Source organism: Schistocerca cancellata, chromosome 9 (genome assembly GCF_023864275.1).
Source record: "Schistocerca cancellata isolate TAMUIC-IGC-003103 chromosome 9, iqSchCanc2.1, whole genome shotgun sequence".
Taxonomy (NCBI): Eukaryota; Metazoa; Arthropoda; class Insecta; order Orthoptera; family Acrididae; genus Schistocerca; species Schistocerca cancellata.
This window is the reverse complement of record NC_064634.1, coordinates 400,685,564-400,713,113: the sequence shown is the minus strand read 5'-3', so window position 1 is coordinate 400,713,113 and position 27,550 is coordinate 400,685,564. Positions and strand designations below refer to the sequence as shown.

At 40.4% G+C, this 27,550-nt stretch overlaps 1 protein-coding gene across 1 annotated transcript in view; it reads right to left on the bottom strand.

The window, feature by feature from the left end:
- The window catches only part of LOC126101449 (D-altritol 5-dehydrogenase-like), a 141,053-nt gene that overhangs the window by 106,170 nt on the left and 7,333 nt on the right, over positions 1-27,550 (bottom strand). Inside the window, exon 2 of the mRNA XM_049912103.1 lies at positions 24,381-24,505. Coding sequence (XP_049768060.1) covers positions 24,381-24,505 — 125 coding nt within the window. The remainder of the gene's footprint in view (positions 1-24,380; positions 24,506-27,550) is intronic.

The following is a 27,550-nucleotide window of genomic DNA, read 5'->3' as shown; positions in this document are numbered from 1 at the left end:
GCCAGATGCCAGACTGAGATTCATTGGAAGAATCCTAAGGAAATGCAATCCGAAAACAAAGGAAGTAGGTTACAGTACGCTTGTTCGCCCACTGCTTGAATACTGCTCGGCAGTGTGGGATCCGTACCAGATAGGGTTGATAGAAGAGATAGAGAAAGATCCAACGGAGAGCAGCGCGCTTCGTTACAGGATCATTTAGTAATCGCGAAAGCGTTACGGAGATGATAGATAAACTCCAGTGGAAGACTCTGCAGGAGAGACGCTCAGTAGCTCGGTACGGGCTTTTATTGAAGTTTCGAGAACATACCTTCACCGAAGAGTCAAGCAGTATATTGCTCCCTCCTACGTATATCTCGCGAAGAGACCATGAGGATAAAATCAGAGAGATTAGAGCCCACACAGAGGCATACCGACAATCCTTCTTTCCATGAACAATACGAGACTGGAATAGAAGGGAGAACCGATAGAGGTACTCAAGGTAGCCTCCGCCACACACCGTCAGGTGACTTGCGGAGTATGGATGTAGATGTAGATGTAGATTTAGCACCTGTGGTGGGTCAATCACATTCTCCCTACTCACCTTGCTAAATTGGTCTATAAATTCCTCATACTTGCTTTGGGCCAATCAGCAGTTTTCCATTGCCTATTATTATGTTGTTGCACACTGCATTGTCACTTTCCCTGATTTCCTTGTTTACTATACTTCATACTGTTTCGCTAACATAGCTGGATTGCCTCATCTGTTCTGCATATATCTGTGCTGTTTAATGTCTTAAGTGCTGCCCTGTACATTTTCCACAAGGTTTGTAGTTAGATTGGAAGCATTGCAGTTTGGTGTCTCTAAAAAGAATATATACATCCTTCATATCTTCCTTCAATTTTACCACATTGGGGGGGGGGGGGGGGGGGGGGGGGGAGTTTAAGAGTCTTGGAACTGTCTGTTTTCCTTAGTTTTTTTGACCACTGGGCTTGATTAAGACAATGGGTTAATGTTGTATAAAATTTGTCTCACTTTTTCATTAATACCTTTTGTTTCATAGAGGCCTATCTGATTCCAGTTTATATGTGCCACATTTCCTTTAACGTATGATAGTCTAGCTTTCTTTTACTGGTAAAAGAGATATTATTGTGTCTGTATGAAGCTATAGGACTAATGCACTATGATCTGAAATGTGGATTTCAACGGTTCTAAAGACAAAGTCTTCCTTGCTTACGTTTGTAATAATGGGGGCCAATACATGTCTGAGAAATCACATGCTACTTTTGTTGATGTTGAATTCACATGGGTGTAATTATAGGGCTGTAACATATCAAAATATCTAAGATAATTTATACCATTAGTTATTGGAGTCAATGCTCACATTGCCTGCTATTATAGTCTATTTTTTATGAGATGAGAGTTTAGATAAGTTTTTAGATACTTAGAGGCTAAAGAATCTATATGTATGTCTCACTTGAGATTGTCATGGATTGTGATTCAACTGTACACGAAATATCAATAATGACAGCTGCCTTCCGTGGCATCAACAATGTAAATGTGTAAATTTGGTTGTTTGTTCAAATTCAATTTGTCTCTTCTTACACATACAATTACACGCAAGTAATTTAAACATCTCATGGAAAATCTACTACCATGAAAAATGCATTCCAGTCATTTTGACAAAATTGGGATTGAAATAATAAAACAGCAGATAGCAAAATAACAGCAGATAGCAAAATTAGTTTTATGAACAAAGCAAGATTTGGAGGAATTTCAATGTGTTCTTTTATTTACAATAAATACTTTGGTTATTTAAATAACCCAAGTAAAAGAGAACTGAGATCTTAGAGGATATAGTTAGGCAACCATCAAAGAATAATGCTGTGTAACCACTAAACTGTTGCATAGCCACAGTATGCACTTCACCAAAGAAACTATGTAGTGCATATTTCTCACGCTGTAGTAACCAATGAAGTCAACTTATAACAACTATTAGAAAATTGTTTCTAGACATGATTTTCCCTGAATATGTTTATGAGAATATTTTATAAAAGGGTATTAAAGTTCTGTACTGACTTCTTCCAAGGATTCATGTATACTGACTAAGTTGTTGTTGTTGTTGTTGTCTTCAGTCCTGAGACTGGATTGATGCAGCTCTCCATGCTACTCTAACCTGTGCAAGCTACTTCATCTCCCAGTACTTACTGCAACCTACATCCTTCTGAATCTGCTTAGTGTATTCATCTCTTGGTCTCCCTCTACAATTTTTACCCTCCACGCTGCCCTCCAATGCTAAATTTGTGATCCCTTGATGCCTCAGAACATGTCCTACCAACCGGTCCCTTCTTCTTGTCAAGTTGTGCCACAAACTCCTCTTCTCCCCAATTCTATTCAATACCTCCTCATTAGTTATGTGATCTACCCATCTAATCTTCAGCATTCTTCTGTGGCACCAAAATTCAAAAGCTTCTATTCTCTTCTTGTCTAAACTATTTATTGTCCACGTTTCACTTCCATACATGGCTACACTCCATACAAATACTTTCAGAAACGACTTCCTAACACTTAAATCAATACTCAATGTTAACAAATTTCTCTTCTTCAGAAATGCTTTCCTTGCCATTGCCAGTCTACATTTTATATCCTCTCTACTTCGATCATCATCAGTTATTTTGCTCCCCAAATAGCAAAACTCCTTTACTACTTTAAGTGTCTCATTTCCTAATCTAATACCCTCAACATCACCCAACTTAATTCGACTACATTCCATTATCCTCGTTTTGCTTCTGTTGATGTTCATCTTATATCCTCCTTTCAAGACAGTGTCCATTCCGTTCAATTGCTCTTCCAAGTCCTTTGCTGTCTCTGACAGAATTACAATGTCATCAGCGAACCTCAACATTTTTATTTCTTCTCCATGGACTTTAATACCAACTCCAAATTTTTCTTTTGTTTCCTTTACTGCTTGCTCAATATACAGATTGAATAACATCGGGGAGAGGCTACAACCCTGTCTCACTCCCTTCCCAACCACTGCTTCTCTTTCATGCCCCTCGACTCTTATAACTGCCATCTGGTTTCTGTACAAATTGTAAATACCCTTTTGCTCCCTGTATTTTACCCCTGCCACCTTTAGAATTTGAAAGAGAGTATTCCAGTCAATATTGTCAAAAGCTTTCTCTAAGTCTACAAATGCTAGAAATGTAGGTTTGCCTTTCCTTAATCTATTTTCTAAGATAAGTCGTAGGGTCAGTACTGCCTCACATGTTCCAATATTTCTACGGAATCCAAACTGATCTTCGCCGAGGTCGGCTTCTACCAGTTTTTCCATTCGACTGTAAAGAATTCACGTTAGTATTTTGCAGCTGTGACTTATTAAACTGATAGTTCGGTAATTTTCACATCTGTCAACACCTGCTTTCTTTGGGATTGGAATTATTATATTCTTCTTGAAGTCTGAGGGTATTTCGCCTGTCTCATACATCTTGCTCACCAGATGGTAGAGTTTTGTCAGGACTGGCTCTTCCAAGGCCGTCAGTAGTTCTAATGGAATGTTGTCTAGTCCGGGGGCCTTGTTTTGACTCAGGTCTTTCAGTGCTCTGTCAAACTCTTCAAGCAGTATCGTATCTCCTATTTCATCTTCATCTACATCCTCTTCCATTTCCATAATATTGTCCTCAAGTACATCGCCCTTGTATAGACCCTCTATATACTCCTTCCACCTTTCTGCTTTCCCTTCTTTGCTTAGAACGTGGTTTCCATCAACGTTCTTGATATTCATACAAGTGGCTCTCTTTTCTCCAAAGGTCTCTTTAATTTTCCTGTAGGCAGTATCTATCTTATCTCTAGTGAGATAAGCCTCTACATCCTTACATTTGTCCTCTAGCCATCCCTGCTTAGCCATTTTGCACTTCCTGTCAATCTCATATTTGAGATGTTTGTATTCCTTTTTGCCTGTTTCATTTACTGTGTTTATATATTTTCTCCTTCCATCAATTAAATGCAATATTTCTTCTGTTACCCAAGGATTTCTACTAGCCCTCATCTTTTTACCTACTTGATCCTCTGCTGCCTTTGTTACTTCATCCCTCAGAGCTACCCATTCCTCTTCTACTATATTTCTTTCCCCCATTCCTGTCAATTGTTCCCTTATGCTCTCCCTGAAACTCTGTAAACCTCTGGTTTAGTCAGTTTATCCAGGTCCCATCTCCTTAAATTCCCGCCTTTTTGCAGTTTCTTCAGTTTTAATCTACAGTTCATAACCAATAGATTGTGGTCAGAGTCCACATCTGCCCCTGGAAATGTCTTACAATTTAATACCTGGTTCCTAAATCTCTGTCTTACCATTATATAATCTATCTGATACCTTCTAGTATCTCCAAGATTCTTCCATGTATACAACCTTCTTTTATGATTCTTGAACCAAGTGTTAGCTATGATTAAGTTATGCTCTGTGCAAAATTCTACCAGATGGCTTCCTCTTTCATTTCTCTCCCCCAATCCATATTCACCCACTATGTTTCCTTCTCTCCCTTTTCCTACTCTTGAATTCCAGTCACCCATGACTATTAAATTTTTGTCCACCTTCAATACCTGAATAATTTCTTTTATCTCATCATACATTTCATCAATTTCTTCATCATCTGCAGAGCTAGTTGGCATACAAACTTGTACTACTGTAGTAGGCATGGGTTTCGTGTCTAACTTGGCCACAATAATGCATTCACTATGCTGTTGGTAGTAGCTTACCCGCACTCCTATTTTTTTTATTCATTATTAAACCTACTCCTGCATTACCCCTATTTGATTTTGTATTTATAACCCTGTATTCAACTGACCAAAATTCTTATTCCTCCTGCCACCGAACATCACTAATTCCCACTAAGTAGTGATAATGATTTCTGGTTGTTAATTTAGCAAAAGCATATGATCAGATTTTCATTTCTTGAAAGCTAGTACTCTGATAATGGAAACTCCTGGACGGTATATAAATAATGGAAGGAGTAGGCATAATAACTCACTGTATAATAGAGACTGAGTACTGGATAAGCATATAAACAAGACTGAAAATGTTGCCAAGATTTCACCCAACTATATTTGGTGCAGTAAGGGAGAAGGTGGAGAGCAGGAGGGGAGGTTGAATGGAAGGCTGATTGATAGCTGAGAGGGAGAGGCAACAAGTACACAGCTGAGGAATGTGGCACCAATGAGGTTGCTCTGATGGAGGAGGGGACAGAGCAGGGGCTAGCAGCGTTTGAGGCCAGCAGGAGGTTTGTAGGATTGAAGAATGTCTTATAAGGACAATTCCAGTTACTTAGCCAGTATTGTTGATGTGTGGGATTGATAGAGATGGCACAATTTGTGAGACAGCCATTGAAATTGAGCATGTTGTGCTGAACAGAATGTTCTGTCACTAGATGGCCAACTTTGCTCTTGATCACAATTTGGTAGTAGCCATTCGTGCAGAAGTGCTATATGATATGACTGCTTTCACAGGTGGCACTGCCTTTGACAGGACAGGATATGTCTCTAATAAGACTAGGTAGGATGTCCTATGTGTGTGCATAGAACAGGTCTTGCAGCTGGGTCTTCCATAAGGGTATGATCCATGTGAGTAATCTATATTATAATCTGCTTAGGCATTTGTCTTTAGAACAGCAGAGGTTAAATTTCACAGAAAATTTGCATACTAATATAAAATGACAAAAGAATTCTTAGTCTATTTGATCAAAGTATCCAGATACCCTTACATATTGCAAAAAAAACCACTAGATGTCATGAGAAGTGGACTTGCCAGTACATAAAGAGGAAGGAGACAGTACATTTTCAGTAGAGAAGCAGGAACAGCAGAATGCGCAGTCAGGAGACCTCAGTGACTTTGAAGATGGAGTAGTTATTGGATGTCACCTGAGGAACAGATCCATCAGAGACATTAAAATCATACTAAAGCTACCAAATTGACTGATGGTAGTGTAACTGTGATGTGAAAATGTGAAGGAACAACCACTGTGAAACCTAGAGCAGGCAGATCTCATGTAATCGTGGACAAGGACACTCGAGCATGTAAAATATTATGTGAAATCACTGGAGTGAATTACTTGTGAGTTACAAAGTACTACCAGCATTCCAGCTAGCATAATGACTTTGCAAAAGGAGTTAAAGAGAATGGGGTACAATGATCAAGCCACACCTCATAAGCCACACATTTCTGTAGCCAATACTAAATGATGCTCCAGGTAGTGTAGAGAGTGATGTCACTGAACAGTGAATGACTGGAACTGAGTGATTTAGAGTGATGAATCATGTTATATCCTATGGCAATCTGGCGGAAGGGTTTGTGTTTAGCAAATACCTGGATAATGTTACCTGCCATCACGTGTAGTGCCGAGAGTGAAGTACAGTGTAGCTGGTGTTATGTTATGGAGGTGTTTTTTTTCTGGTTAGGATGTGGTTGCCTTATTGAGCTGAAGAAAATGCTAAATGCGAAAGGATATGAACACATTTTACAGCATTGAGTAATAAATACAGTAGAGAAACAATTTGGTGACAATAATTATTTGTATCAGTATGAGAGCTCACCCTGTCCTAAAGCAGCACCTGTAAGGCAATAACATTCCTGAAATGGAATAGTCTGCCCAGAGTTGCACTCTGAACCCAGTGGAGTGCTTTTAAGATGAGTTAGAATGTCAATATCACTCCGCCCCCCCCCCCCCCCCCCCTTTAAATATCACTTATGTTATCTGGTTTTGACTCTTGAAGAAGAATGGGCTACCAGTTTTTTAGTCATTCAGGCACCTCATTGAAAATATCACCAGCTGTGTTCAAGCTATCATAAAAGTGAAGGGTCAACTCACTTTATATTCAACATTTTGAAGAGGCTATCCACCAGACACAGAGGGAACAGCTTGCAACCAACTGTAGACTGTGGCACATAGTGGAACAAATGATGCCTGTCGTATGGGCTCTGAGGTCATACTTGGATCATTCGAGTGACTGGCAAGAAGGTTGAGAAGACTAGCCTTATGTATGGAGTTTCAAAGAAGCTCACAATTTGCACCATTGTCCCCAGAATTGATTGTGTCCCTCTAGTTCTGAGTCAACTTGAAGGAGTGAAGCAGTGACTTTGAAGATTCTGTGACAAGTTAGGTTGCTATTTTCTGGACTTGCGCCATAGGGTTGAGAACTTTGGGGCCCCCCTAAATGGATCAGGTGTGCACTACACATCAGAGGCTGTTACTTGGACAGTTGATTGTGTGCGGGGTGCACACAAGAGCTTTTTAGTTTATATTACTCTTCATCCAATACAGATAATGATAGCTGTCGGAAACACAGAAGTATCAGTGTAAGATCGAAAGAAATGCCTCCCATAGGTGAGAATATTAAAATTCTAATGGTTAACTGCCGAAGAATTTGCCAGAGCCTGAAGTTCTCATGAGAAGCAGTGAGGCTCACATGATGCTAAGTCCAGACAACTGGTGGGCCAATGCCATTGTTGCAGTGGTAACACTGGTTCCCATCAGATCATTGAAGTTAAGTGCTGGGGGCTAGCACTTGGATGGGTGAATATAACTGTCAAACACTGTTAGGAAGTGGGGTACACTCAGTACTTGTGAGGCAAACTGCGGAGCTACTTGATTGAGGCGTAGCGGCTCCAGTCTTAGAAACTGATATACAGCAAGGAGAGTGGTGTGCTAACCACATGTCCCTCCATATCCACATCCAGTGATGCATGTGGGCTGAGGATGACGTGGCGACTGGTCGGTACTGTTGGGCCTTCATGGCCTGTTTGGGAGGAGTCTTTTCTTTTCTTCTTCTTCTTCTTCTTCTTCTTCTTCTTCCTCCCCCCAATCTCAATATGTGTGTGTGTGCGGTGTATACCCGTCGTTTTTTCCCCCTAAGGTAAGTCTTTCTGCTCCCGGGATTGGAATGACTCCTTACCCTCTCCCTTAAAACCCACATCCTTTCGTCTTTCCCTCTCCTTCCCTCTTTCCTGATGAAGCAACCGTTTGTTGTGAAAGCATCAATTTTGTGTGTATGTTTGTGTATGTTTGTGTGTCTATCGACCTGCCAGCGCTTTTGTTTCTCATCATCTTTGTTTTTAGATATAATTTTATATGTCTAACTTACATAACATGCAGTTTTCTCTATTGCAGTGAAATCTATGAGGAATGGAGAAACAAAAGATCATACTCTTAGATTAATAATAAAAAAGAAAAAAAACTTATTTTTGTTGGACAAATAAAGAAATTATAAAATTTACTTGACTCAAAATGCGTGTGAACTGTTGCAAAATAGTCAACAAATTTCCAGAATAGAAAAAAGTAAGGAATAAAGGTAAAGCTGTTGACACAAGAATACTATTTACAGTAAATGGATCACGAATTATCGTACTCAAAAGTTAATTCAGGTATTAATGTAAGTAAACCTACTGTTCCAGTACTAAAAGTGAAAATTACAAAAAAATTAATTTGTCCATGGCCTATGTTTCAATGATAAAAAGTGGAAGTTGTCAAAAGAGAGATTAGTGTTATGTGTCAAAGCCTAAACCATTCTACTGTAAACAAAACAGCCAAAAGATGTGAATAATTTTTTGCTAACAGTCATTGGAGAGGTATGGCTAAAATTGTAAAAAGAAATATGAGATGTTGTTGAGGTTAGTGAAACAGTGTAAACTGACCAAAAATTTCATAATGTAGTACTAAATTGTAATCCTGAAAATGTAAAGAATTTGTAATGGGACACCCTTTTCTAACATTACCATTTCTTTTATATAGAAATAACTGATACCATTTATACTATCGATTCTTGTACCGGTGAGCATTAACTCAGCTGTTTAACTAAAAGAATTCATATGATTTCAGGCTAAAATGTATAAAAAGAAATTAATTTGGTAGTACTATGTATGTAGTGTTAAAATTACCCTTCTTTTAAAGTACAAAATTTTTGGCATACTTAAAATTCAAGTTATTAATTGCACAATTAACACTAATTATTAAATTTATTTCTGGATTCATTTATAAATAATGTTATAACTTGGTGATGATTCTTATTCTGTCAAGAAATTATGTAAACTCTTTCACTCTGTAAACACTTTGGAATACAGTGAGTACCGCAGAATGTAAGTAGTAGAGGGCATGCCTCTTATGGAAACGCACGTATTTTGCTAATCTTGTCAACAACAATGTAATTGATGGTTTTATGAAAATGAAAACTGTGGGTCAGTGTGGTATAGAAGAATGGGATGAAATAAAAAGAAAATCATACCAGGAGACAGTACTTCATCAGTTATTTAGTCCTCGGGAACACAAAAAGTCAAAATTTCAGCTGCAAGAATGTACCCCTTGACACAAGACTTGGAGCCAACAACAAGAGATCATGAAGATAAGTAAAACGTTTTTCTTTTGTATATCTTACGCCTCTTGAAGCTTTTGAAACTAATGAAAACACTAAGAAAAGTTTAATAGTGATGTGTGGGTGGGTAAGATTGTAAGTGTGGTCATCAGCCGGAATATGTTGACTGATAACGAAATTTTGTCTGTTGCAGAAGAACAATGGATTTTGGATTTGTGTATTTGCATTTTTTTTATGTAAATGAACTTCAATCACTCAGTGAAAGAAGACCCAAGAACAGCCCAACAAAGTTGGACCAACAGTGACAAGATAATATCGATAGTGACGGACTGGATGAATTGAAAGAGGACTTTTCAACTATGACGAGGGACATCAATAAGAAAAAAGATAAGTACAGACTATTTGTGAAATTAATGTTTTTGGTGGACTTGTGTGATTGCTGGGAAAATGAACAGAGATGAAGGTAGTGCTGATGAAGTGAAAACTTTAGGTGAAAGTGTAGTCAGCAAAGAAATAGTTAAAACTGAAGTTATTCAGTTGATTTTGGCAAAATTGAGTGCAGTTACTGATCTGTTAATGGAAACAAAACCAAACAGACCAACTTAGTAATCAGGTTTCAGAGCTAAAAAAAAAATGGGTTGTCAGATGGATTAAAAAGTGTGTAAAATGAAAAAGTCGATGCATTATAAAATAAATTTATTGTTTAGGAAAATGCGTTCATGGCGAAACCCGCACAACAAACAAAGAATGTTGATGATGTCAGAGTTCAACAGAAGGCCATAGAGGAAAAAATGGAACAGAACTTTAATAGTTTAGATTTAAAAAATTTAAATGTTGAAAACATTATGCTAACTAATGTAAATGTTTTAGATTAAAAAAAAATCAGTTGTTCCAGAAAATTGCATTCACAACAATCTGTATTCAAATAATGATACTGCATGGTCCAACATTCCAATAAAAAGTTTTCCATCAGACAATTTACATCCAGTGGATTTTCTACACCACTGTAAAGATAGTTTTGTGTTGGACATGAGTGATGATCAAAAAATTAAGTTTGTTAAAAGATGTCTTGAAAGTGAATCTCTGGCTTGGGTAAATCTAAATTTAAACCTGTGGGAATTACCAAAGTTTCAAAAAAAGTTTTTTAAATAAATTTTGGCCAGAAGTTGAACAAGGGAGAATTAAAAGTGAATTTCTGAATGGTCCAAATTATAGGAATAGGGACAGTACACTGAAACAGTTTTGTAAGAACCAACTTAAGAAATTAACATATCTCGACAAACCATTTGACAAAATAACATTGATTGATGCACTAAAAAGGAGATTAGAAGAAAGGTTGCTGTAATATTTAGTTCATGGATCTGATGATTGCCTTGAACAATATTTATGATATGTTGACAGACTGTTACTTGAATGTATACTGAGTATTGCAATATTGTATCTGATTGGTTCTTGAGTTATGGACAGACTCATGCTTAGCTCTGTTTTTGGTACCCCTGCGACTGTGTGTACTTAAGGAGAATGTATTAATTGGACTTATTGATATGATTATGAACTTTATTCATTTTGTTGTGTCGAAACTTTTTGCTGGTTTGTACCCGCTGTGGTTTGGATTCATGGGTCAATCCCCACATCATAATCTTAGGCCCTAATATTTTTCCATTATTTCATCCTTTCATGAGTCAACATATCCTCAACTACTCTGGTTTATGTGGCTGATTGATTTTGTACTATATGCTTACTCATATTTTTGCTCATCTGTACCCGTCGTGAGTTTTTCGAATCAGCTCACTCGTCGTTCACTTAGGCTCTGAAATTTTTCTCTTCTCTTTTGAAGATTGTATGCATGTTAACATACAATTTACGATTCTAGTAATTTACATTGTCTCTGTAATTATTTCTATAGATTAGTGGTCTAATGTTGTAGTTTTGACTTTGTATTATTTGTCCTGTGACAGTATTTTCCACAGATCTGAAAATCTGAGTACTATATCTTGATATTTGTATAGATTATGACTTGTATAGTAGATATTTTTTCATGTTTTCTGTAATATGTTATGTATCAGATACTCCTATACATCCATCTGTTATCCTGAGCATCATTTTGTACACCATTTGGCAAAACCTTGTAGTCTGGCACAAAATATTGTAAACACTGTTTTCAAATTTTGTGAGGAGGATATTGTAATGGGGAACCCTTTTCTAACATTACCATTTTTATAGAAATAACTGATACCATTTATACTATCAGTTCTTGTATAGGTGAACATTATCTCTAAAAGACTTTATATGATTTTGTATACAATGTATTATATTTCAGGCTAAAATGCGTAAAAAGGAATTAATTTGATAGCACTATGTATGTATTTGTATTTTTGTATTTGTATTTCTTTATTGGTCCCGTAAATCGTGTTTAGGTACATATTTTGCGCAAACGATGTAGGACAAGTCAGGTTGGTACAGTATATACAACATCATACACATTGTTATTTTGAAAGGATAAATAATTAAAAATTATTCAATACATGTTGAATATTGATGACAAATTTAATATAATAAAATAAAATGATAGACTTATTAAGAATATTGGAGCAATTAGATTACACTTTTCTGGTACTCTAAAAACTCGGAAACAGAATAGAAGCAGTGGTCAAGCAAGTATTCTTTCAATTTCACTTTAAACTTTTGTAAATTTTGCATCTGTTTCAAATAGGATGGCATGTGATTGTACAGCATTATGCCAGTATGATACTTTCCTCTCTTACAAATGTTTTTACTTACTGTATTGACATGCAAATAATGCTTCTGCCTAGTATCATGAGGGTGGTAATCACAGTTATGCTTGAAGATATTTCCATCTTTTAAAATACTTCCTTTTGTGAAATTTAATATTTCATATATATATATATATATATAAGCAAGGAAGAGGCAGTATACTGAGATTTTTAAATATTGGTCTACAGGAGTCTCTGTACTTAGCATGGCTTATTATTCTAACAATCTTTTTCTGTAGCCTAAATGTTTTGTTTGTACCTACAGAGTTCCCCCAAAAGATAATGCCATACATCAGCAGTGACTGAATACTGCCGCGGTACATTGTGATCACAGACGCACGGCTTGTATTTTGTGCGAGGATTCTTACTGCGTAAGTAAGTGTGTTTAGCTTTTTATTTACATGGCTAAGATGTGTCTCCCATTTTAGGTTTTGCTGAATATGTATACCTAAAAATTTTGTGTCACTCACAGATGAGACAATTTTTCCATCAATTTTAAAAATTGGTCTTACAGGATGTAGTTTCTGTGAATTGTGGAAATTGACTGTCACTGTTTTTTCATTATTTATTATTAGCTTGTTTGTTCCGAACCATTGTGTCAAATTTTGCATTATACCTGTAGCTGTTTTTTGTAGGCTTTCCTCATCACGTGATTTGATTAGGATATTTGTGTCAACTGCAAAAAGTACTGTTGTCCCTTTAGTTATTTTTTCTGACAAATCATTAACATAAAAAATGAAAAGAATTGGCCCAAGGACTGACCCTGGAGGAACTCCATATGATCTGTTGACAGTCATGAAGGTAGGAATGTATCCACTTGTTTGGCAGGCCTCGTATTCCATAATTACCTAGCTTCTGCAACAGAGTATTATGATCAATTACATTGAAGACTTTACTAAGGTCAAGAAATATGCCAGACACATGTTGCCTATTATCTACTGCAGTTAGAATTTCATTTAAGAAGGTATAAATAGCTGACTGTGTTGATCTGCCAGTTCTGAATCTGTGTTGTGCATCACTTATTATGTTTTCTTTATTTAGAAAGGCTGTCAGCCTTCCAAGAAATAGTTTTTCAAGAATTTTACCAAAGCCTGACAATACTGATACAGGTCTATAGTTTGCAGCTTCATGTTTGTCCCCTTTCTTGTACAGTGGTGTCACTTTTGCCATTTTCAGATTTTTCGGGAATATACCACTCACGAATGATGAATTGAAAATATCCGTTAATGGTTCTACAATAGATGTTCCACTTGCTTTGATGATAATATTTGGTATTTCATCAGTACCTGCTGAATACTTATTGGGTAACCTGTTAAAATTGGTCTTCTTTAAAATTATTTTAAATTATGAAATTTCTGGCATACTTAAAATTAATATTATTAATTGAAAAATCTAACGTTAATTATTAAATTTATTTCTGGATTCATTTATACACTCCTGGAAATGGAAAAAAGAACACATTGACACCGGTGTGTCAGACCCACCATACTTGCTCCGGACACTGCGAGAGGGCTGTACAAGCAATGATCACACGCACGGCACAGCGGACACACCAGGAACCGCGGTGTTGGCCGTCGAATGGCGCTAGCTGCGCAGCATTTGTGCACCGCCGCCGTCAGTGTCAGCCAGTTTGCCGTGGCATACGGAGCTCCATCGCAGTCTTTAACACTGGTAGCATGCCACGACAGCGTGGACGTGAACCGTATGTGCAGTTGACGGACTTTGAGCGAGGGCGTATAGTGGGCATGCGGGAGGCCGGGTGGACGTACCGCCAAATTGCTCAACACGTGGGGCGTGAGGTCTCCACAGTACATCGATGTTGTCGCCAGTGGTCAGCGGAAGGTGCACGTGCCCGTCGACCTGGGACCGGACCGCAGCGACGCACGGATGCACGCCAAGATCGTAGGATCCTACGCAGTGCCGTAGGGGACCGCACCGCCACTTCCCAGCAAATTAGGGACACTGTTGCTCCTGGGGTATTGGCGAGGACCATTCGCAACCGTCTCCATGAAGCTGGGCTACGGTCCCGCACACCGTTAGGCCGTCTTCCGCTGACGCCCCAACATCGTGCAGCCCGCCTCCAGTGGTGTCGCGACAGGCGTGAATGGAGGGACGAATGGAGACGTGTTGTCTTCAGCGATGAGAGTCGCTTCTGCCTTGGTGCCAATGATTGTCGTATGCCTGTTTGGCGCCGTGCAGGTGAGCGCCACAATCAGGACTGCATACGACCGAGGCACACAGGGCCAACACCCGGCATCATGGTGTGGGGAGCGATCTCCTACACTGGCCGTACACCACTGGTGATCGTCGAGGGGACACTGAATAGTGCACGGTACATCCAAACCGTCATCAAACCCATCGTTCTACCATTCCTAGACCGGCAAGGGAACTTGCTGTTCCAACAGGACAATGCACGTCCGCATGTATCCCGTGCCACCCAACGTGCTCTAGAAGGTGTAAGTCAACTACCCTGGCCAGCAAGATCTCCGGATCTGTCCCCCATTGAGCATGTTTGGGACTGGATGAAGTGTCGTCTCACGCGGTCTGCACGTCCAGCACGAACGCTGGTCCAACTGAGGCGCCAGGTGGAAATGGCATGGCAAGCCGTTCCACAGGACTGCATCCAGCATCTCCACGATCGTCTCCATGGGAGAATAGCAGCCTGCATTGCTGCGAAAGGTGGATATACACTGTACTAGTGCCGACATTGTGCATGCTCTGTTGCCTGTGTCTATGTGCCTGTGGTTCTGTCAGTGTGATCATGTGATGTATCTGACCCCAGGAATGTGTCAATAAAGTTTCCCCTTCCTGGGACAATGAATTCACGGTGTTCTTATTTCAATTTCCAGGAGTGTATAATAATGTTATAACTTAGTGATAATTCTTCTTTTGTCAAGAAAGTATGTAAACTCTTTCACTTTGTAAACTCTTTGGCATATAGCGAGTACTGCAGAATGTAAGTAGTAGGGGGCATGCCTCTGATGGAAATGCATATATTTTGCTGATCTTGTCAACAACAATGTATTTGATGGTTTTATGAAAATGAAAATTGCAAAGTCAGTGTGATACAGAAGAATGAGATAAAATAAAAAGAAAATCATAGCAACAGATAGCACTTCATCAGTTATGTAGTCCTCAGGAACCCAAAAAGTCAAAATTTCAGCCGCAAAAGTGTACCCCTAGATGCAAGGCTTGGAGTCAACAACAAGACATAATGAAGATTAGTAAAAAGTTTTTCCTTTGTCTACCTTAAGCCTCTTGAAGCTTTTGAAACTAATGAAGACACAAAGAAAAATTTAATAGTGATGTGTGGGAGGGTAAGATTACAAATGGTTACAATTTCCTGATGCGGGGCACTGGCAATATAGCCTGCAAGGAAAGTTACTATGATATACAAATGGTCCAGATAAAATTTTGACACTTCAATACTTCAAGGCATTTGTTTGAAATTATCCAAGAAATACCAGACTTCATCCCACAGTCCTGGGTGAAGGAGGCTTTTGCTCAAAAGAACTATCAAATGACAAATACTTGCATGCTCTAGAAAGTTGTTTACTAACTTAGGCCTGCATCTAATGAAGCAGGTAAAAATGCATTAGGTGCTCTTGTAACTGCAGCAATTGTGGGAAAAAACCTGTACTCAAATCCCATTCCCCTTGAAAGGTAATCTGGATGTGCAAACTTATACGTGCAAAGTTCCCCAAGAAAAACAGATAATACTGAGCATTTTGATTCATCCTCTCAGATTGTTTTAGGCAATTAAGTGCTCACATACATCAAATGACAAGGCAGTAACAAGTTTCCACCCAAACTTTTAAGTACAATGAACGAAATTCCCATTTCCTTAGAGGATTAACAAGGTATATAAGACACAAGTGCTTCTCAGGCCATCATATGACTACCACCACCAGCTCTCTCCAGATTGATAACTATACCTTACCAACTTTGTTCTGTAGAAATAATATGGTGGAGGAAGAACAAGAATTTTTGTAAAAACCAAGTGCCTTTTTAAAGCACTAAACATTCAGGAATACTTTGAGGTGAATGATATTTAAACTGAAGACACCTGCCCATGTTGCTTGAATAGAACCAGAAATAATAATGTGTTCTTTAATGTTAACACTAAACATATATAACTATCCTGTAAATAGATGTATTCCACATCACTTTGATAAAATAATCATTCAGATGATCTATGGAACATGTAACTAACTAACTTACTTACTGTCTAATAACTGTATCCACCTGCACAGATCCTTCTGGCAATTTTAAGCAGTTTATCAGACAGCAACTAACAGTAAACACAAAGAATACAAACTAACTGGTGATCTCAATGAAAACAGACTCTTGTCATAAAGACCTTATGTTTTCCTTTAATCTAGCACCAGTGGTTAACTACTTGATCAGAGTCATTGGTCGCTCCAGTACATCAGTCATTAACATATTTGTAGAAAATGGTGATATTAACAACACTGCAGTCATGCAACTCATAAATAGACTATCTGGCCATGATGGCTTGATGGAGACTGTTTCTATGCACAGTGCATCTCCGAGCATGATAGAATGCTGCTGAAGAACAAGTAGACCATAAATAATGGTACAGTTTAGAAGTTTAAACACTGTCTTCAGAAAATTAATTGGGGCTTATTTATCTGGAGCCTAAGGCAATATTAAATTTAACATATTTAGTAATGAAATTGGACCACTTTTTGAACACATATTTAAAAAATAATGTACAGAGGTGACTCCAAAGAACTTGTTGAGAAACCATGGCTTATTGTTGACATTAAAATATCCTGTTAAGGAAAATTGGAGTTACACAATGAATTCAAATTTTCAAATAACCCTATGTAACTGAAGTTCTTCAGAACTTAGAGTAAAATTCTAAACAAAGCAATAGAAAACAATATGCCAGTACTTGCTGGACAAAATCAACAATTCAAGTAACAAAAACAAGAGTAAACAGAAAGTGAGACAATGCTACTTGCACTGCTAATGCTGAAATTTTCAACTTGGTTTCTCATGGAGATTTAAAGCTTAATTCCTTTTCAATGTTTCTCCATCATAATCTCTGGCAGATTCCTGAAGTTCCATGATTTTTTCATCTCTAAGTTACAAATCAACATTCCAGATAAAGCACAGCCTACAGATAATCCCTGACAATTATGGCAGACAAAGTCACTGAAAGCTTCATGAAACATGTGAAGCATTTATCCAAGAATTTCACCATGAAAAACTATGTTCTCATAAGTCAGTCTGTTGAACCACTATTTTGACTTTCTGGAGAAGTTTGTGGATGAGAGCTTAGACGTGCTTCGCATCAGCTACTTCAGTTAAAAATGTTATGGGAACGAGATATGGTTATCGGTAGAATGCAATAACTATCCCCATTAAATTCCATGTCGAGATATATTTCATAGTTAGTCATAAACGTGTACACAGCTTGAGATACATAACAGAACTAAAAACTAACATGGAGGCTCAGCAGAGCAAGAAGAGTCCAAAGATGGTGTTAATCATGGTTGATATGACATATCAATGCCACACAACCCCCCCCCCCCCCCCACCCCCACCCCCGCCACCACACCGCCCACTCCCACGCACTCCTCCCGCAGTATGGAGTACCACCTGTGAGGCTTGCGTGGAGGTGATGTGGGCATCCACATCGGTAGTAGTCACGCGAGGCGGCAGGCATACAACCGGGATTTCCATCTGAGATGAGGCAGAGTGTGGAGGCAGAGTGATTGGCTGCAGGTCCATCTCATAGTAAGTCAACCAGCGAGGGTGGACAATGTGTCAGCCGACCCGCGAGCAGGCGTGTGGAACGGCCTGCAGCATGGTGCAGGTGTGCCCACCTCGTATGCAGATTGAGCCGCCCGAGGAGGCGAATGCGTGAATTTCTGATGGCTCGCACTCATGGGGGAGGGACAGGCTATGCACTACACTGACATTTAACTGCCGGTTGGTGGGAGAGGCCGCGGTGTCTGTTAGGAGCACAAGCACACAGACATTGAAAGTGACGATCGACACGTCATCCACGTGGTGTGGTGGCACATTGCAGCACAGGTTGAATGTGGGAGACAAAACCCGCAAATGGGGTGGATCACTATGTGGCTGTAAAGCCTGCAATGGTGATGACAAATCATGGGTTGGAGAAAACAGCGCTGTGGGATGAGACAAAGTATTTTCAGGCTCCACAGTGGAAAAGTTGTCAGGAGGGTCCAATTGAGATGGCAAAGGAGTGTCGAAGTCCATGAAAGCAGGAATGAAACAGTTTGAGGACGATCTTTGACCATAATGTCGAACGTCGTCTCGCCCCGCTGCAGTACTTTAAAGGGGCCGAGGTAGGGTGATTGCAGGGGTTGTTTAACAGAATCATGCCTGAGCATAACGTGGGAGCAAGTGTTGAGTTCGGTTGGCATGTAAGGGTCCGGCAGGGAATGGCTGATAGGTGGGAGTAGCTGTGCATGTTTGAAGTGAGTGCGCATGCGACTAATGAAATTTGGGGAGGGGGGAAAAATCCTCAGGTGCTTGAGGCAGGATAAGTTCCCCTGGTAGGACTGGGTTCTCCCTGAAAATGAATTCAGAGATGGTTTCCTGTAAGTCTGGTTTAAAGGTCAAACGGAGACCAAGTAACACCCATGAAAGAGCCTCAGACCAGAGGCAGTCATGGCACCTGAGGGCAGTTTTGAGGGTGTGGTGCCACCGTTCAACTAACCCATTGCTTTGCAGGTGGTAGGCTGTTGTATGAATTTTTTTAATGCCGTAGATGTTACATAAAATGGTGAACAGGGCAGATTCAAACTGCCGACCTTGGTCAGTGGTGATGGTAGTCTGGGAACCGAACCTGGCAATCCATGAGGAGATGAAACCCTTGGCCATGATTTCAGCGGTGATATTGGGTAAAGGAACAGATTCCACCCAGTGAGACATGTGGTTGATTGTGGAGAGAATATATCTGTGGCTCTTTGATGGTGGTAGTGGACCGATAAGGTCGATATGTACATGACGAAATCTTCCTTGCGGAATGTCCAACTTGCATAGCAGAGGGGAGGTGTGGCAGTCAATTTTATTGCATTGACAGGAGATGCAGCTGTGTGCCCAGGTCTGACAGTCTCATTTAATATTTTTCCTAACAAAATGCTAGGATATGAGCTGTGCGGTGGTGCAGATGCCAGGGTGAGCGTGGTTATGCAAGGCGTCGCAGGCTTGCCAGCGAAATGTGGGCGGGAGAAATGGCCGCAGGGTGCCGGTACAAGAATCACACCACACCTCATCCAAAATGCTGGGGAACTTGGCAAATACAAGATATGTTTGAGGATCTGTGAGGAGAGCTTGAGATTCCTCATCAGAGGTCTGGAGAGGGGCCAGGCTGGATAAGTTGATGATGCGTGAGACAGTATTGATCCGCAAGAAAAAATCAGTAGGGATGTTTTCTGTACCTTTGATGTAGCAAATGTCTGTTGTGAATTAAGAGATTAAATCAAAGTGGCGGAAATGCTGAGGGGATGGGTTCTCCAGAGGGTTGCAGAAAGTGTCCGCTAGTGGTTTGTGATCAGTAAGAATGAAGAAAGAACGGCCCTCTATGTCGGGACGAAAGTGTTTGACGGCTTCATAGACCACCAGAAGTTGCCTATCAAAAGTAAAATATTTCTTCTGAGCTGTAGACAGTATTGTAGAGAAGAAATGAAGGGGAGAAACCATGTCACCTATGCATTGCTGTAGTACTGCTCCTACTGTGATGTCACTGGCATCCATAGTGATGAACAACTCGGCCGACAGGTTGGGGTGGGCGAGTGTCATGGTGTGAGATAAGGAAGTTTTTAGAGCCTTTAAGGCCTCCAGCATAGGTTCAGTCCAGCGAACTGGTTTAAGGTCTGAAGTCTGTTTGCCTGACAGCGATTCTGTCAGTTGGGTCTGCACGGCAGCGGCAGAAGGCAGATGCCAATGGTAGTAATTTATTATACCCAAGAAACGTCAGAGTTCTTTGTAAGTAGCCGGAGGTGGCAGTGTTGTGATGGCCTGCACGCAGGATTTGGGAGGCTGTATTCTGTCTGTGGAGACGGTGTAATCCAAAAATGTGACAGAGGACTGGTGCAATTGGAATTTGTCCTTGTTGACCTCAACGCCATTGGAATGCCAGGTCTGGAGGATCTTGGATAAATGATTTTCACATTCCTCAGCTGAGATGCTGAAAATGAGTATGTCATCCAGATATGCAAAGCAAAACTCGAACTGTCGCAAGATTGAGTTGATGAAACGTTGCCATGTTTGTGCTGTGTTTTTCAGGACAAATGACATGAAGTGTATTGGAACAAACCGAGCGGTGTAATAATAGCTGTCTTTGGAATGTCTCCCAGTGCTACAGGAATCTGGTGATAGGCACGTTTATAGTCAATAACACTGAAGATTTTTGCGCCCAATAACATATGAGTGAAATCGTTTATGTTCGGCACTGGGTAATTGTCCATGACGGTACAAGCATTTAAGTGTCTGAAGTCGCCGCATATTTAGAAAGAACCATCATGTCTGGTGATGAGGTGAATCATGAAGACCAGTTGCTGTCTGATGGTTGCAGGATAGCTGCCTCTAAAAGTTCATTAAGTTGCTGCCAGGCAGTGCGCAACTTAATGGGATTGAGGCATCTAACCTTGTGCTTAATAGGAGGGCTGGCAGTTGTAACTATCTTATGTGTCATTCCATCAGTGACAGAAGAAACTGAGAACTGCACATGAGACTGAGCAACATCCTGATGTGAAGCTTTTGGAAGAGTGGGGCGTAACAAGGCATAACCGTTAGTGCGAGTGGAAAAAGGCAGCATAAAAGTCACATGCCTATTTTTGAGCATGGCGTGCACCTGGTTGGAGAGGTTGGCTGCGTGCACAGTGCGGAGCAGGTCGGGATGTGCAGCAACTGTCTCTTGTCAGCCTTGCGTTGGGTAACTGGTGTGGGCAAGAGAGGCATTGGCGTTGGACGGGGAACAGCGATGGCCACCGAGTCACGTGGCTGGCACGTGAGAGAGGGGGAATATTTATCAACACATGTGGCACCTGCTGCCTGGTGGGCATGGTCATATTGCACGTGCAACTGTCATTAAAAGCACTGTTTGAAACACATGGCAATGAATCTGGTGAGCGCGTTGGGGGTGCGGTGTCTACTGGATGCGAATCGTCACACACAATGTTTTTGGACTAACCTGCTGAGTGACCGAGCTGGTGTCTGCTGGAGAAACACAATTAGGTGGTGGCACTGTGGACTGCAGTTTCACCAGCGAGGTATGAGCCGCAACAAGCTTGTTGTAAGTATGTGCTATTCGTTGTTTCAGCTCATCATTTTCCCCGTAGAGTTGTGCCGCAGCATCATATTCTGACAGTAGGTTAGTGACGTAGGTCATAATGTCACCTGTGAGGGTATAGCACTTGTGTACTAACTCACATGTCACAAGAGAAACAGAACTTGGAACATACGTGCAGGAGTACAGTGTCTGAGTGTTAGTGGGATGATGAAGCACTGAGCCCTGAACCACATTTGGAGAGAGTTTGTAATGTGACAAAAAATCCATACCGAGAATTGGTTCATCGATGTCGGCAATGTAGAAAGTCCATGGAAAACACAGAGAAGGAGATAGGTGCACTGTAACTTTGATGGAGCCTGAAGTTTGTAACATTGATGCGTTGGCAGCTTGTAGAAGTGACCTCATCAGTGAAAAGGTGGGAGGAACCAACGATGTGGGTATGATAGACACGTCAGCACCTGTGTCGACTAGGAAGACGAGCTGTGACGAAATGTCGGTCACGTATAAATGACTGCTCGGTTGGGTGGATGAGTGGACGGAGTGTTATGTGTGAGGACCCCTGTGAGGTTCCCGCAGGATTCAGCATCTTCTAAATCCTGCGGTCAGCATTTGGGTGCTGGCAAGGTAATTGACACTTCTTGGCATCATTGCCGAAAATCCTGTGGTACCAACAATACGGATGAGCCGGATGTGCTGGTGGCAGCGACTGTGGCAGCGGAGGATGCTTGTCCTCATTTATTTGTTCTAGGATGTATAATGGCACTTATGGTGGGTGGGTGATTCTTGAATACTCGGATGGAGGAGAGAGTGAGCTGATACTGCCAGGTGATGTAGATGGCGTGGAGGTGGAGAGAGCTTTGCCTGTGCCTGCAGACAGCCAGTGAACAGGAGCAGTTGTGCCAACCAGTGGTGAGTGGTGTGCTAGTTGGTGTTGTCGTAGCAGTGCATACAGCTGGTCTGCAATGCAAAGACAAAAGCTGATTGACTTGAAGGAGTGAAGTAGCAGGTGAATCTGTAGGTCGATAGTTAACTTGGCGTACCATACCGCCCACAGAGTAACATCCGGCATTGTATGTTCACTCACAAGTAATCGAAGGCGGTGCCAGAGTTGTGATGGAGTTCGGTGCCCCAGTTGCTCCTTGTACAAGATCCTGATGATTAATTCTTGTGGTGAGCAGATGAGTCGGTCCAATATTGTTTTCTTTGTGAACTCGTACTTCGGTGGAGGTGGGGGTGAGAGGAGTAGATCACAAATTAAGTCTGAGTGATCATGGAGGTGCATGACGAGACACAGGAATTTAGAGCTGTTATTGGACACATGATGTAACTTGAACAGATGCTCCACAAGCACAAACCATGATATGGGGTTGTCCTCATATAAAGGGGGCAGCTTCCACAGACGGCCAGGGAGGGGGAGGGGGGGGTGGACAAAAGCAGCTTCGGTGTGTCTTGGAAGGCCTGCTGGTCTGTGGTAGGAGGGGCCATACAGCAGCCTGGCACCGTAGGCGTAGGTGTGTTATTGGCAAGGACGTCCAAAGCAATGGTGGGTTGCATTGTCCTTGACATGTCGCAAAAACACGACGCGGCTGGCACGGTCAGTACCATGGGAATGAGTGGTTGTGCAACATGTGTGGTGGTCCCATAAACTGGACCACAGGTTAGAGGTACAGATTTGAAATTGTCCACCTCAGAAATGATGCAGAAGCCCGGCATGGCAGACAGGTAGAACTGTGGAAGAGGTGAGCGGGTGAATGGTCAGAATCAGGGTCCCTCCAATGTGTCTGGTGGGGGGGTAGAGGTGGAGGGGGGGGAGGGCTTGGGTTGGTACTTCATGTGACAACAGTGTGAGTTTTCTGTGCACGTCAGGAACACATCCCGTATGGTTGGACTATAAATTACCAGTGAAACTTGCTGAAAAACGCATTGTTGCAGTAAAATGCACCATAAGATGTGCTCGAGCCAACATGGTCGAAAAACTGAGCAACAGGTCTGGTGGGTGAGCAAGGGGAATTTGGTGCATGAAAATGTCCATCATTAGTTTGTGAGTGAGGCAAAACCGGAATAGGTTGATAGCGTGTGCGTTTTGCACAAATGGCAGCATTGTGCATGGCATGACTGTAACTGATGGTGCGACCCGTTGAAAGTCAAAGTATGTGTGCGAATTCGTTGAGGGTCAAAGTACGTGTGCGAATTTAGATCACTTTGAACATTACATGATCGATCGGTAGTCACACAGTTCTGAAAATTAGCCACTTCACATTTCACATGTTGGTGATTACAGTCCAGTGACAAAAAACCAGAGTCCATTGTTTGAGTTAACGGTGTAGCACTTGACCATTGTAGAACAACAAAGTTTGAGGTTAACTTGGTTGGACATCACGAATCACTGTCGATTAGTGGAGAGCCAGCTGTTGGTGAAGGATTGGAGTGGCCTGGTTGTCTTAGTTGGGCGTCCAAGTCTCTGAGCAAAGCGTTGGGTGAGGTAGCCATGGTGTTGTGTGCATAACCTGTTGATTTACAACACCCGGCACAGAAGCCGCAGAAGATGTAGAAACTTTGGGGTCACCAGTATGGGAACGAGATATGGTTATTGGTCAAATGCAATAACTATCCCCATTAAATTCCACATCGAGATATATTTCGTAGTTAGTCATAAATGTGTACACAGCTTCAGATACAGAACAGAACTAAAAACTAACATGGAGGCTCAGCAGAGCAATAAGAGTCCAAAGATGGTGTTAATCATGGTCAATACAACCTATCGTCACCACAATGTAATAGCTGGTCAAAGATACTTTTTGTTCTGCACTTTAGCACATAATCAAAATTTCACAACTGATTTGCAATCTTAATATTATGATTTATTCTTTCAATCGTTTATTATTGCCACAAAATGTGGAAATTCCACATATACATATAATTTCATATAAAAAATTGTATTTTTGTTAAATCCTTGCTTTTCTCCATACATTCAACTCACCTGTTTGGATTCACAGCGACCTTGTCACCAATTCTCAACCAATTAACTTCTTTGCCAACACCTGAGACAATTCCACTTATTTCATGTCCAAGAACAAGCCGATCACAGTCTATTTGAAAATCACCCTGTGAAACAATCAAGAATAGGCATGACTGTTCTACCTCTTATATTTCTTTTTTCATTTGAATCACTGGTTACCTCTGTGAATGTACTCAGTTATAACAATAACATTTTGCATTAAAATATGCTTTCTAATTAATTGTTTGACATATCTTTTTTAGTTTACAAATTATTTTATGAACCTCAAGAAAATCTAGCTCATCATTATTATCATCTACATTTGTCTTCACACAATCTGTCTCTATGAAACAACCTGAAATGAAATCATTCACATAGCAAAAACCTAAAAAAGAGTGTCCTTAGAAATTGATGGTATTCCAGAGTTTATCATAAAGGAACTATCATAAACAATGCAAACACCAGTTGCAGATAAAATCATCACATCCTTTTCAAGAGGAACCTTTCCTGACTGTCTTAAAATTGCCACAGTGATCCTTATTCATAAAAAGGGTGATAAAGCAGATTTAGAAAACTATAGACCAATCTCTTATTATCAGGTTTTGCAAAAATCACTGAAATACTTGTGTATTATGGATTAATTAAATTACTGGAAAAGTACAAATCCTCACTGATGCCCTACACAGTTTCTGGAAAAATAAATCTATGACTAGTGCTATCAGTAATTGTTTACAAAATTCTCTAGAAGCAATGGACAAAAAACAAAGTGCTGGTGGTATTTTCTTATATCTAAGTAAAGCTTTTGTCATCTTGCACAACAAAAGCCTGTTGGAAAAGACCCAAAAGTATAGCATTAGAGGCTCTGCATCAAAATGAGCCTCCTCATACTTCACTAACCACAAACAGAAAGTAGTTAACAACACATAAATTACGTAACATGTAGGCAATCATCAGGCCGTGGACTGGAGTCAGCCTACAGTTGGCTTCAGTCTGGCTGGTGGAAGAAGTTCTGGGAGGGAGAGTGAGGGAAGGTCCCACACACATCCAATATGTAAATATAATAACCATCTGAGAGTCTATTGTCAAGACTTGGTATATTGATGAACAGTACTGATGCCAGCCAAAATATTCTCAGTATTGCCAATATGTACTGAGCATGTGAGGGTGAATATGATCTGTTTGACAATTCACCATTGTGTCGCTTGGATTTTCCAGTTTGGCTTATGTATAACACAGATGAAATATATTATGCTCAAGCAATTTTGACTTTTAATCTTTTGAAAATGAACAAAGAAATGATATCTCAATTTATTTAGTGTTACAGAAACAACACAGGCCTATGCCATGAGTCATCAAAAGTATTTTGGGCAAATATTTAAAAGCTCCTTGCTAATAGTGTTTGAGGATATTAACAATCTAAATTTCACACACTCAAATGAGCTGCCTGTGCCTGAAAATCATGAACTTACTCCTAATAGGGTGTCAACTGGAATTTCCTACATTATTGACACTTTTTTTAATCTATTCTTTCATGTATTAACACTAGTAAATATTTTTTGTTGATTGTGGACATATTATGAGGGGCATTCAATAAGTAATGCAACACCATTTTTCTCAGCCTTTTTCAGTTGAAAAAAAAATGTGGAATTTGTTGTGGGATATTCCCTCTTCAAACCCTACAGCTTCACGAAGTTCCAATAGTTGGTGGTGCTATACATAGCCTTCAAAATGGTGTCTGTATTGGAGGTGTGTTCCAAGCAGAGAGAGTTTTTTCTGGTGGAAAACATGAGCATCATAAGTATCACAGAAATTCATAGGCACTTGCAGAATGTCTACAGAGACCTGGCAGTGAAGAAAAGTATGGTGCGTTGTTAGGTGAGGCATCTGTCATCATCGCAAGAAGGTCATGCAAACCTGTCCAATCCCCTATCTGCTGGCTGGCCACACACAGCTGTGACTCTGCAATGTTTGACTTACATGTGTTTGTCATCACAAAAATGCAAACAAACTTCTCCTTCTCCATGACAATGCAAAGACTCACACAACCCTGCCCACCAGAGAGGACTCACAAAACTTTATTGGACTGTTCTTCCTCATCCACCCTACTGCCTGGATCATGAACCTTCTGACTCCTATCTGCTTGACTCAATGAGGATACACTCCACAGGAAGAAGTACATGGATGATGGGCAGGTTATTGATGCAGCAAGATGTTGGCTTCAGCATCAACCAGTACAGTGGTACCATGCAGGCATTCAGGCCCTACTAATAGGATGGCATAAGACTACAACAAGGCCATTGCACTGAACAGAGATTATGTAGAAAATTAAGATTTTGTAACCAAAAGAATGGGGAATAATATGGTGTACAGGAATCCTGAATAAAACCAACTTGCTTTCAGAAAAAAAAGTGTTGCATCTTATTGAATGCCTCTGGTAGAACACTGCAGCTCTTAAAATTTAAGATTATTTATAATGAATTAGCTGCAACTAGTTGCTTTTATAGGCATTGGCATCTGTTTTCCATGATGACATTTCAAGATATCTGGAAACCCATCTTCAGATGCTACTATCTGTTTATGTGTCATACATTATTTCATTACTAATGGTGTTGCTGAATTTTGGATCAGAAGTTTTTAAGACAGTTGTTGTAAACCATCATAAGTAAGAAAACAATGTTTAGCAAGCATTAATAAATGGAAACATAGAAAATGCAAGTTTTGAGGCATAATTTGTTGCTGTGGTGTGCTGGGAAAAGAGTGTCATTCATAACGGTGCATTACCCCATAAACATTAACTTCACGGAGACTGCAGTTTTGACTTTATGTGCTAGAAGCATTGCTATCACGTCATGACATGAGGTAGCCCACAAGCTTAAGTAAGTATGTGAACAGGCCTGCGGTTCAACAAAGGTTGCCATGCCTGAACTGGAACATATTTTTCAGATGCAGGATTAATAAAAAGTATAGTCCTCAAGGATCCATTCTTGGGCCTATTCTTTTCCATCTGTACATAAATGGCCTAGGTCTAAGCATTGAATGACAAATAAATATCTTGCTTGCAGGTGTGACTGGCATCCTTCTTTCAGAGAAAACTGCATGACAACTACAGGCAAACATAAATGAATTTACAGACCAACTAAATGACCAGTTTC